The sequence below is a fragment of the Juglans regia genome, chromosome 8 (assembly GCF_001411555.2).
Source record: "Juglans regia cultivar Chandler chromosome 8, Walnut 2.0, whole genome shotgun sequence".
Taxonomy (NCBI): Eukaryota; Viridiplantae; Streptophyta; class Magnoliopsida; order Fagales; family Juglandaceae; genus Juglans; species Juglans regia.
This window is the reverse complement of record NC_049908.1, coordinates 14,175,387-14,187,042: the sequence shown is the minus strand read 5'-3', so window position 1 is coordinate 14,187,042 and position 11,656 is coordinate 14,175,387. Positions and strand designations below refer to the sequence as shown.

Here is an 11,656-nt window from a genome sequence, read left to right as displayed (position 1 = left end):
TTCTAAAAACGGGAGGTTCTCGAATCCACCGGCGCCAACGACAAGACTGCCAAAGCTCTTATTCATTCGAATCCCAGCCAGGTCATTTGTATCTAGAACTCTTTTTACAGTCTCGCTAACTTCTCTATTACAACGAAAGAAGCGGGATTTCTGTGGACTGAGGCCGTGATTATGTATATTATGACATGTTGTCAACCGTACCTTTCCCTCAACTTTTAAGGCATTAATCTTTGCCTTACATTCCGTCTTTCCTGTCGGACGTGGTTTGGCAACATTCAACGTTCTATTTCGGGCTTTCCCACCGCGGGCACAAGCTAGGGTGACATATCTAATAGTCCCATCCTCGGCCTTTTCACTCCTTTTTGTCATCACCCCAAAGCCGTGTTTCTTACCATATTGCTTATAATAGGTCAATAACTCTTCAAAAGAATTAAATTCCATCCCTGACTTTGGCTCCTCAATCGTATCACCACTATCCATTTGGACACACTCAGGTGTCCCGGCACTGCCATCCTCGGTATCCCGTGAAACAGAGGTATCCTCTTTACTCTCCTCGTTAAGTCTAGAGGATGTATCAGGTTTTTCAGTTTCCTTACAAATGGGTGGATCCTCTGTATGAACTCTTGAGCTCGTTGCGGAGCTAGTAGTGATGAGAGGATTGGGAGGTCCCATCCCATATTGAAATTTGTAACTAGTATTCTGCATAAATCACAATAATTAATACAATTAAACTTTATGATTAATAAACATATTTATTAAAAAAAAATACTAGCACAGTTGCATCACCACCTGAATGTTAATTGGATATTGGTTGCCATCTGGATATGGCATAAAGGCCGGTGACCATGCAGGCATTGGTCCATGCCAAACGTGCATATAATTTGATAGGCTTGGAGCAGTTGTTGGGATGTCCTAACATAAAAAATAATAATGAGAGTCGCAACCAATAAAAATCAATGTAAGCACATTCCAACAAATCTTTCAAATAATATCACATACCGTGCTTAGAGAATTTGAGCTACTCGGTGTTAGCCCAACTGAGTTGTCTTCTTTTTCCATGCTAACAATTCCAATGAAAACTATAGCTCCTGAAGAAACAACAAGAAGAAAATCACTAAATTATGTTGATCATTCTTATGAAAACAAAGGTTAGAGGCATCAATGTAAATGATCCAAACAAGTAAATAAAAAATATTTTTTTTAACAATTATCATGTGTAATGAATTAAATTTATTAGCAAAAGAAATTGATTTGTTTAAAAACAAATGAAGAATGAACTCTATCATTTGAAAACTTCATAATAATTTAACTATTAAATGGTTTTGATTGAACAACCTAGTCTCTAAACCCCAAAATCAGCTCACTAATGCATTTTGCAAAAAATCGATTATGGTAATAGAATATGATATAGATAGATGAACAGTTGGCTAGCATCCATTGAGCCCCCTGTGGTGACATATACAAGTAACCCAAAATGTAAACAAAACATAATTATACGAAGTCACAAATGATATAGAACACCATTTATAAAAAGGAAAAAACCCTCTCAATTGAGCTTTTGAGCCTTTACTGCGAGTCATAGGGTCTCTCTTGGTTGCCATATATTCATGACTTTTGAGTCTTTATTGCGAGAGTTGATCTTGCCAACCATTTTGTGCTTTTTATTTTGCACACTTATGGTATTGGACATTTACATTCAAATGAATACATCTTTCTTAGATTTTCTTGAATTACTAATTACCATTCATGTCATGCTGGCTGTGGCAAATGTGCCATTATCTACATAAGAAGCCAACAAAAACATAGAATGCCAACCAAGAAGCCAACAAAAACATACCCTTTGCACTACCACATTATCTACACAACAAGTAGCAAAATGAAATACTAACATCTATAAAATGCAAATAATGTGGCAAAATTAATAGAGATAACCAGTGCAAATAAATTTATTTCCTACTTCCTACACTTTTTGGCCGACCTCGAAGAACACTCTGGCTTTGGAACCTTCCTCGTTAACAACTAAAAATGCTTATTGATGTTTCTAACCACTAAAATGACAACAAAAACAGCACATACGAAGAAATGAAGCCACAAATATAGTAAGCTTGCGAAGTGGGATGTCTTACCTGAAGCTAGCGACGGAGACACGAAGCAGAATAACAGAGATGGAAGAGATCTCACAGCTGTTCACGTGAACACGAACGAAGAGATCTGCAGTTCTTCTAGACCCAAAAATCGACTGCTTTAAGCTCAATATTTTCTCTTCCACGATTTTTCCGAAGTTGCTGGATTTTTCTTTTGTTTCTGAAACACAAAAGTTCCTTTTCGTTTCGTTCTGAAATGTAAATTCCCTCATTTTCTGTCCGTCTTCGTGTTTTCTCTTTCTTTTTTTTTTTTTAATTAAACCGGCTGACGTGGCATAATTGCCACGTGAGCCGGTTACGCCGCGGTTTGCTACAGACGGTTGTCTGTAGCAGTATTGATTTATAAAACTGGATTTATAAAATTACTGCTCATCTCACCTGTGTATCCAAACGGGCTTTAGTCGCTTCGCAGCCCAATCTACTTGAAAGCTGATCGAATAAACCATAGTGTAAGAGCAGAGAGAGAGAGAGAGAGAGAGATGACGACGATACGCAGATTTTGCTGCAACGACCTTCTCCGCTTCACTTCCGTCAACTTAGACCACCTAACCGAAACCGTAAGCTCTTTTTGTAGTGCCAGTCTTTGGTTGATTCTTTAAATCTTTCTGCAATTTGGTGGAGGTTTAATTATTGGTCCGAATATTACAGTTCAACATGTCCTTCTACATGACCTATTTAGCAAGATGGCCCGACTATTTCCATGTCGCCGAAGGCCCTGGGAATCGAATCATGGGTTACAGTAAGCTCTTCCTTCTTCCTTCTTCCCTTTCCCATTTACCTTTTCCTTTTTCTTTATGCCTTTCTGATTTGTTCTTCCTTTATTAATCTCTGTTTCTGGAGATATCTTCTGGATTTTGTTCATTACCTCGCTTATATTGTTATTACTCTAACAGAAATCACGTTCTTCTAAAAGCTGAGAGTTTTCTTTAGCATAGCAAGATGGTGGTAGCTTCAACAATTCTCCAAATTGATTGCAAATATGATTTCTTTGATGGGAATCTTTTAAAAAGAATATACTGTTTGCATAATTTTTCGATGCTTAAACTGGTCTTCCTTCTCTACTAGGATATGGGCACACAGTGTTTAGATTACACTGTATTAGAACAGGGGTGGCGCGATTTAAATTGTGGCTAAGCCAAAAATGTAAGAGGAGGTTTTCTAGATTTTACGTTATAACACAATAAATTATCAAATAAACATAGAATTATAAAAAAATTATTTAAAACGTAGTTTTGTAAGACGCAGTACAAATTAATTTTTGTATTCAATGATCTAATTTTTGCCACTAGATCATTTCAATTGATAATATGGTCAATGTTTTTAATCTTTATGGTTGTATTATTTTTATTTTTGAAAAACTTCTTTCATTAGTGGAAACTGGTACGGGTAACTGATATTTTCAGCAATATCCTATAAGCAGTGTATGCGTTTGAAAGTAATCTATTTTTTTAAATACTAATTGTTTTAAAATTATGTTTGCAAAATTACTCGTTTGACTAGTATCTCTAAGTTTTCTTGCACTTGTTTAGGTTAATTCTAATAGAATATGGTTCGGACCTTGTTACTCCTTAACTCTTAAGCCCTAAAAACTTTTCTAATTCTTTTTTAAAGCCCATAAAAATGGAAGTTTGATTAATTAATTAAAAAAGTAGGACTTACAAAATTAACAAATTCCTGAACTACCCTTATTAAGATTGTAGGTGTTACATTTTCACAAGAAATTTGTAACTTATCAAAAAATAAGAACACAGATCCAAACTTATAATTTCGTTGCATACACGAACTCTCAGTTGTAACAATGTTGAAACTTAGAAAGATACTTTTCCAGATGAGGCTTTTGGGGAGGAATGTGGTGGCAATCTTACACATATTAGTTGTGGTTTTTCCTAAAAACTTTATTATTTGTGAAGTAAATAGCAGTATTTATCTTCCTAGGGGCCTTTATATGGGGGGTGGGAGATAAATAGCTTGCTAGTTGCAGCCGTTCACTCTGGAAGGTTTTTCCTTATTTGCAATCTTATTAGACTTTAACATCAAGCATGCCCAAATTGATTTCGTATATATGGATGTTTGGCTTATGCTGCAGTTATGGGAAAGGTTGAAGGACAAGGGGAGTCTTGGCATGGTCATGTAACTGCAGTAACTGTTGCTCCAGAATATCGAAGACAGCAATTAGCCAAGAAACTCATGAACTTGCTGGAAGAGATCAGTGACAAGATGTAAGAGAAAACTCATTGAATAAGACCCAAACTGTCTTTGCTGTAGCATTCTTGTTTAAAAAAGTAGCTTGTTTAGATTTCTCTATATTTCCATATTTTGGCAGATTTCAATTTCATTTTCTATTTTCTCATGATCGTGAAAAATTTGATATTAGAATTTTATAGTATGATTCAATCTTATTGGAATGAACACTAAATGCTGATTTAAAAAGATTGTATTTCTTTTCTATGTGATCTGCTTTGCTCGGATAGCCCCTTTAATGTGTCAATAACAACTTTTTGTCTATGCTAATATTGTTGCATTAACCAACATTATCAGATGAATCATGTAATATGGCTGCACTAATGAATATTATCTCGTGTTTAGCATTGTGAAGCCACAACCACCACTTGTGGCTTAGTTTTCTAGGTTTTATATGCTTACTTTGTATGTATCAGGTTTATTCATGCTTGTGCTGTATACCTCTTCCAGCATTTATTTGGAGGTTTGAGCAGTGCATTTACCAAAATATTGATAATAAAAAAAAGTTGATATTTTGGGAGATGCATCATTTTAGTTCGTAGCATTATCTTTTAACCAGGGTCTAAAAGTTCTTTCTGGAAAGGCTTTTGCGGATAGTGTGAGGGATTGAGTTCTATTTAATGTTTGGGAATTCTTTTTATACTTGTTTTTTTTTGGTTTAAATTTCCTTGCGAAGATGTTAAGTCTTATTGATTAGAATTACGAGTCTTGTATAAACCATCTTCGTTCGCAAGGATATGAAGGTACTGCATACAACCCATTGGTTTATCGCTGTCTATTCCTTTTAGCACTTACCTCTACCTCCTCAAACATCCTTTCTAACGAATCAGCACATGATTGATCAATTGTATCGAATGTCAACCCATCAACCTTAGGCCTCCACATCCGAATGCAGTACCTCAAACATTAAATGGGTTGTATGCGTCTTTTTTCGTTCGTAGGCTGTAATTAGGTATTTCTCACTTGTATACCACCTGTTTACTCGGGCTATGCCTAGTTTTGAAGATCAATAAACTTTATTTTTTATCAAAAAAAATTATGAGTCTTGTAGGAATGATCGTTGGGGCTATTTTGGTTTTGTTATTGCTATATGCAGCAATTTCGGCACAAAGTGTCTAGAAATAAATCTTGACTAATCCTAGTGGTGCACAAGCTCTTGACAAGGAGTTTCCCGCAAGTGTACCTTAGGTAATTCATGGGACAATTCTCATAGTTCGATGGCCCCAAGAAGTTCTTTGCGCCCAAGAGGGTTCAAACTTCAAACCTTAGACCTGAAGGGATCGAACCACCAAGATCAAGGCCCTTAGCACTTGAGCCAACCCTTAGGGGCTGCAAATTATATTTGATGATTATGGGTCCAATGGAGTCTCATCCAACATTTACCCTGTATAAAGTCCTAGTTTGATTGCAAAGGGAAGTGATGAGATTAAGGGCTGGTTTGGTGACACAAAACCAAACTATCTCATCTCATATAATCATTATAATTTTTCCAAACTCCCACACAAAATATAATAAACAATTCAATTTTTTCAAATTCTAAAACAAAAATAATATTATAACAATAATTTATTCAACTTTCAACAAAACATCTCATTTTATCTCATTTGAACTGCATAACCAAATGAGGCCTTAGTTACTCTGTAGTGACAAGGTTTTTTTCAACTTTCAACAAAACATCTCATCTTATCTCATTTGAACTGCGTAACCAAATGAGGCCTTAGTTACTCTGTAGTGACAAGGTTTTTTTCATGTTCTATTGTGAATTATATGGAGGACCATGTAAGTTGTTTTCCTCGGTTTTGGCTTGACATGAACCACTAAGCCTCGTTTGTTTTTACAACTCCTTTTAACTCATCTCATCTCATCTAATCATTACAATTTTTTCAAATTTTCACACAAAATAAAATAAATAATTCAACTTTTTCAAATCCCAAAACAAAAATGATATTAAAAAAATATATTTTAACAATATTTTATTCAACTTTTAACTTTAATCTCAACTTATCTTATTTGCGAAAACAAACGAGGCCTAAAGCAGCCAGTTTGGAAATTACATTAATATCTAATTTCATGGAAAACAGTGCAGACATCAGTTTTTAGTTTCCAGGGACTAATTTAAGTTTCTATTGATCAATCTGGAATTTGCAGAACATGTAGATCTTGTGTAGTCATGGAGATCTCTGATATCTATACAACATATTTCCAATGTCACTAATATTCCTTAGAAGTCCTTTTTCCCCTTTTTCCTAGGCTGGGTCAAAAGTGTGGGTGGGGATTTCTATGCAGAGCTGCCAATTTGTGATCAGCACATGTTTAGGGTAATTGTTTTCTAAAATCTATATGAGGCTTGATATCTGTCTTCTGTGCTTGTACCTTCCCCTTGCAAACTACAGTTTTTCATTTCTTGCTGACTGTATAATTTGGTCCTGCGTATTCTATTATTAAATTGAACTGTTTAAATTGGAGTCACCTATGTAGCATTCTGTGTTAAATATTTGTAGAAACTCTTTTCTGCTTGTGTTTTTGCTCATTTATTCACTTATATGATGAGTAATTTTGAAGCTTTGATCAGAAGAGTAGCTACTTCAGTTTGGGGACTCAGCCCCGTCTATTTACATACTAAAAGGAACTTTCTTCTGGCAGTGACAAGGCTTACTTTGTGGATCTTTTTGTTAGAGCCTCAAACACACCAGCAATAAAGATGTACGAGAAGGTGATATTTCTATTACTTCTTTTCAACTTGACAAATTTGTTGCTTTGTTATGATTAGTTTTAGAGTTGGTGAAAAGCCCATGTTACCTCATCCATCTGATGCGGGTGCATTAAATGGCTTTGGGGTTTTATAAGGTAAAAGACACATTGCGTTTCCACAGTCTTCGGGGTTTATCATCATAAAAAATTATTATCAGAGTTGCAAAATACAGGAATAGTGTTCTATATATCTAACTTTTTACGGATATTAGGCCACTTCTTTTTTAATGATTATTTGAAATTTCCCCTTAGTGTCAAATATACAAAGTTTTGACATCTCAATGTGAGTTCCAATTCTTTTACTTGCAAGAAAACTTCCTAAACTTTTGGGTTTAATTTTAATCAGAGACATATCTCTGTCTTTCAATTGTTTAGAACTTCAACCATGCTATGGTACATTTAGCATGTTGAGGATGTATCTCTTTCTTTTTAATTTTTAGGGAATTATTATTTTCATACATGTTAACTGGAAATAAATTGTCTCTTCTGGGGCAAAATAAAACTAATACAAAGAGAAATATACAAGGGGGTGGGGGCCCTAACAAACACCTCAAAATAACAGATAGTGCAAGAAACTAAAATAACAAATCGGGAAATGGTCAAATAAATTTTCCGGTCCCATAAGTGGTCTTCACAAAGGCAATTGTTGGAGCAATCCATTGATTGGGTTGCTTTAAGATGCCTATTGCCGGAGAATGCTCACTGCCAAAGCAACATTTGAGCTCATACTCCAAAAGAATTAGTTAAGGGTACAATTAGAATACCTTGGTATCATTATAAAGGGCTTGAACATTTCCCTCCTAACTAATGTACTTATTCACCGCCTTTCTATACAATCACACACTCCAGGGTTTATAGTCTCTTGCTCATTAAATCCGCAACATCCTGTCAGGCCAAGTCCATCATAGGTGGCACATTTAAGTCTCACACTTCTGATTGGGATTACCCTTGATATCATTTGTAATGACCCATGGAAGGCTCAAGCCACATCTGGGGCCATCTCCAAAAGAATTAGTCAATGTTAGAATTAAAGCCCCATGGAATCATTATAAAGAGCTTGAACTTCCCGTTCCCAAGCAACTTCAGATCTCATTCACTACCTTCCTATACACAATCAAATAATCCAGGATATTACACTAACTGCCTTAGGGTGCTGGTTGAATATCTTCAATCCCATATCCTTTGCATTCTTAGAGACCGGTGGGTGGGTAAAACCACTTCCTGGCAAGAGTATGTACTCTTGGAAAGTGAGGAGAGAGCCCGGTCATAGTGGTGGATCAAGCTCCCAAAACTTGACACAAAGAAACCAAGAAAGTAGATAAAAACCCTCAGATATGCTACGTGGATGGAGGTGGGAAAGGTTGAGAAGGAAAGTTAGTGTTTTGGCGATGGCATCACGTGGTGGCCATGGATGCCAACATTGACTGTGTGGGGAGGGATGGTGGTAGGTGGATTTTGAAGCTCACGGTGTGGGGAATAAGGGTGATTGGTGCGTGGGGTGTAGTGAGGACAAGGGAGAAAGCAGATTTGAGAAAGAAAAAAAAACACCCTACAAGAGTGAGAGAAAATATGTAAAAAATGCAGGGAAAAAAATTGAAAAAAAGGGAGGAGCTGGTCAGAATCTTGGGTGGCTGACAAGGTGGGGGAGGAAGGGTGGAGCCTCTGATGGTGATTGCTGGAGGACAGCTGGTAGTGGTTCTTTTTTCCCATCTTGAGAGCTTCTCCCTTCGGGCACTTGTATTTGCTTTGCTGTTGGAAATGAATTGTTTACATTAATAGAACATAGTTTACCATGGATTTTTCTCTGATATTTTAGTTCTGGACAAGGTTCCCCGTCTCTAGCAAGTTTTTTTTTTTTTAGTAGCATTAAATTACATTTTTTGACAAAGCAAAATCATCAAACCACATAATTTTGGGAAAGTTTCAATCTGGCATCTCTAATATTTTTGGTGCATTTACATTACAATCTAGTTGGAGAAAATGTTAACTTAAAAGTATTTTTCCAGTGACATTTTTAGCCAAAAGGATGATCAATGTGCTGACAATTTTATGCTGGATGTCCTATACATCTTGCTATTATTGAAGTTTGTAACCATCAAATGGACAAAAAAGAAAAGGATAAAGAAAGGAAGATAACTTCCCTTGAATTTTCCTCCTTACCCCACCCCTTATTTTCTATTGCTTTGAGGAACTGCATTAACCTGGATTGATATTGATGGGTCATGTTAGAGGTGGCTTGTCTGGACCCAAATGGATTAACTGGGGTTGATATATTAGTCACTGCCAGTGTCTATGATGATGCCTTCCATCAAGGTGTCAAGATGATGCTCACTCACTCTCAATTTTTCTTTTTCCCCCATCTCCCAGCTTGGTTATATAATCTATAGACGGGTGCTACGCTATTATTCAGGCGAGGAAGATGGGTTAGGTGAGTTTCAACATCCAAGTAATTTTCCAGTGATTTCTTATTCTTGAAACTTCTTTGTCTGTTATCTTTGATCAATTTGTCGTATTTTTCAGATATGAGGAAAGCATTATCTCGGGATGTCGACAAAAAGTCCATCATCCCCCTTAAACGACCTATAACACCCGATGAATTAGAGTATGATTAGACCAGCTTTCTATGGAGTTTCTGCAGATAAATTCCATAATATTCATAATCATGTGCTTGCGGCTTTTGAAGGTGTTGAAGTTAGGCATCGTAGACGGATTTTAGAATTTCATGTCAAAATGTGGTTTCATAAATCTGCTGGTAAGATTATCCAATATAATGCTGGTAAGGTGTTATTGGTACCTCTTTCACGTACCGGAAAGATTGTTTTTTTATTATTTAATTTAATTTTTTATGTTTGGACGCAAGATTCGAAAAAAAGGGTAAGATTTGAATCACTCATAAACCAAACCAATTTTGGAGAATATTTTGAATTGTGCATTGGACTGCTTCAATTGATCGATTTAGGCCGATTCTTAGCTTTAAACCGATTTGAACCGATTACAATTGATTTAAAACTATATTTATTTTTAAGTTGTCTAACAAATGATTTTTTTTTTAAATTTCTTGTACAAAATATGGTAGATCTAAACTTATATTAACTTTTTCATTATTGTATTAAGTAAGAATCGTAGAAAAATTAAAAGATAATCATGTAGTTCTTTATTTTCTTTAGTCTAACAAAGAAAAAGAAATTAGGAGATGAATTAGTGTTTTGTATTAAATTTGTGGTAGTGTATAAAATACAATATTTGTCGTGTGTTTATAACTTATTGGTTTTTATTTTCTTCGGCAAGAAATGTCCGACACTTGAGGTTAAATACATAATTTGCATGTTTATTGAAACTATTTAGATTCATATAATATTTTTATTGAATAAATTTATATTTTATATGCTTTTATTTCAATTTTTCGATTTGACTTTCTTTTAATACACCGAAGAAACCTTATCAACCGTATTGCTGGAACTTCCATAACCGTGCTAATGTGACGATGGGAAATAAAGTGGAAAGAGGTCCCAAAACTCGAGAGGATGGACCCAAGTAGTTGAGATTTGGAACAAGCAAGAAGTTTAAATTTGGAAAAGGTGAAAATTAGAACAAGCTTGAAGTTGAGAAAATTAGAACAAGCAAGAAGTTAAGATTTGGGAGAAGTCAAGAAAATTAGAACAAGCTTGAAGTTGAGATTTGTAAAAGCCAAAAGGTGAGAAAACTAGAACAAGCAATTAGAAGTTGAAGGGGGCTTAAGTGGGGATAAAAAATTTTACACTAAATTTTTGAAAGGGAAAAATAGATTTTTTAATCTCGGAGGAAAGTTTAAGGTCCAAATTTTAAGTTTTAGGAAACAGTTCTGCTACATACAGGCATAAATTGTGCCTATGTGCGCACCCCTTGTGGTGTGGCACGTCAGCACTTATTTTATTTAAAAATAAAAAGGCAAAATAGAGGGAGAAGAAAGGGAAAACACAGACTTTTTGTTTCTCTATCGTTTTTGTCTCTTTTGATTTCAAAAAAACTCAGAAACAGCATCGAACATGGACTTTTGAAGCCAACAACTTTGAGAAGGTCTTGAAAGCTCTTCCACCCAAGAAACGCTAGAGGTTGTTTGAATGTAATAATATTTCAGTTGTAAACGTTAATAACTACCTGCATGCAGAAGGAGAAGAAGAGTCCAGGAAACCCAAAAGGAAAAGGCAGAAGATGATCAATGGATGTTGGATCCACCAGTACCCAACATGCCGGCACAGTTGATGAACAAAATTGTGACGGAGCTTGGTTGCGACATCAAGCTTGTGATCCAAAAAGTCTTGACTCCCACCAATTTGGACGAACATCAAGCCCGACTTTCACTTCTAAATAGAAAAATCTGTAATGGCTGGAAGTTAGTTAGGCAGTTAGTTAATAAAGAGAGATTAGTCGAGAGTGTTGAGGGGTTTAAATGGGGAGTTTCATCTTTAATGAAACGGTGAGTTTTGTTTAGTGTAAGGTGAATAACGGTTTTAACTGAAATAAGTTTAAGGCGGTGAATT

At 35.6% G+C, this 11,656-nt stretch overlaps 1 protein-coding gene across 1 annotated transcript; it reads left to right on the top strand.

Moving 5' to 3' along the window:
* The first annotated feature begins 2,520 nt into the window (after positions 1 to 2,520).
* Positions 2,521 to 10,025, top strand: LOC109000910 (N-terminal acetyltransferase B complex catalytic subunit NAA20). Its single transcript, XM_018977959.2, has 6 exons — positions 2,521 to 2,701; positions 2,793 to 2,883; positions 4,231 to 4,363; positions 7,029 to 7,098; positions 9,504 to 9,564; positions 9,657 to 10,025. The coding sequence occupies exons 1-6, from the start codon at positions 2,624 to 2,626 to the stop codon at positions 9,746 to 9,748; spliced, it is 525 nt and encodes a 174-aa protein (XP_018833504.1). The 5' UTR covers positions 2,521 to 2,623; the 3' UTR covers positions 9,749 to 10,025.
* The last annotated feature ends 1,631 nt before the right edge of the window (positions 10,026 to 11,656 follow it).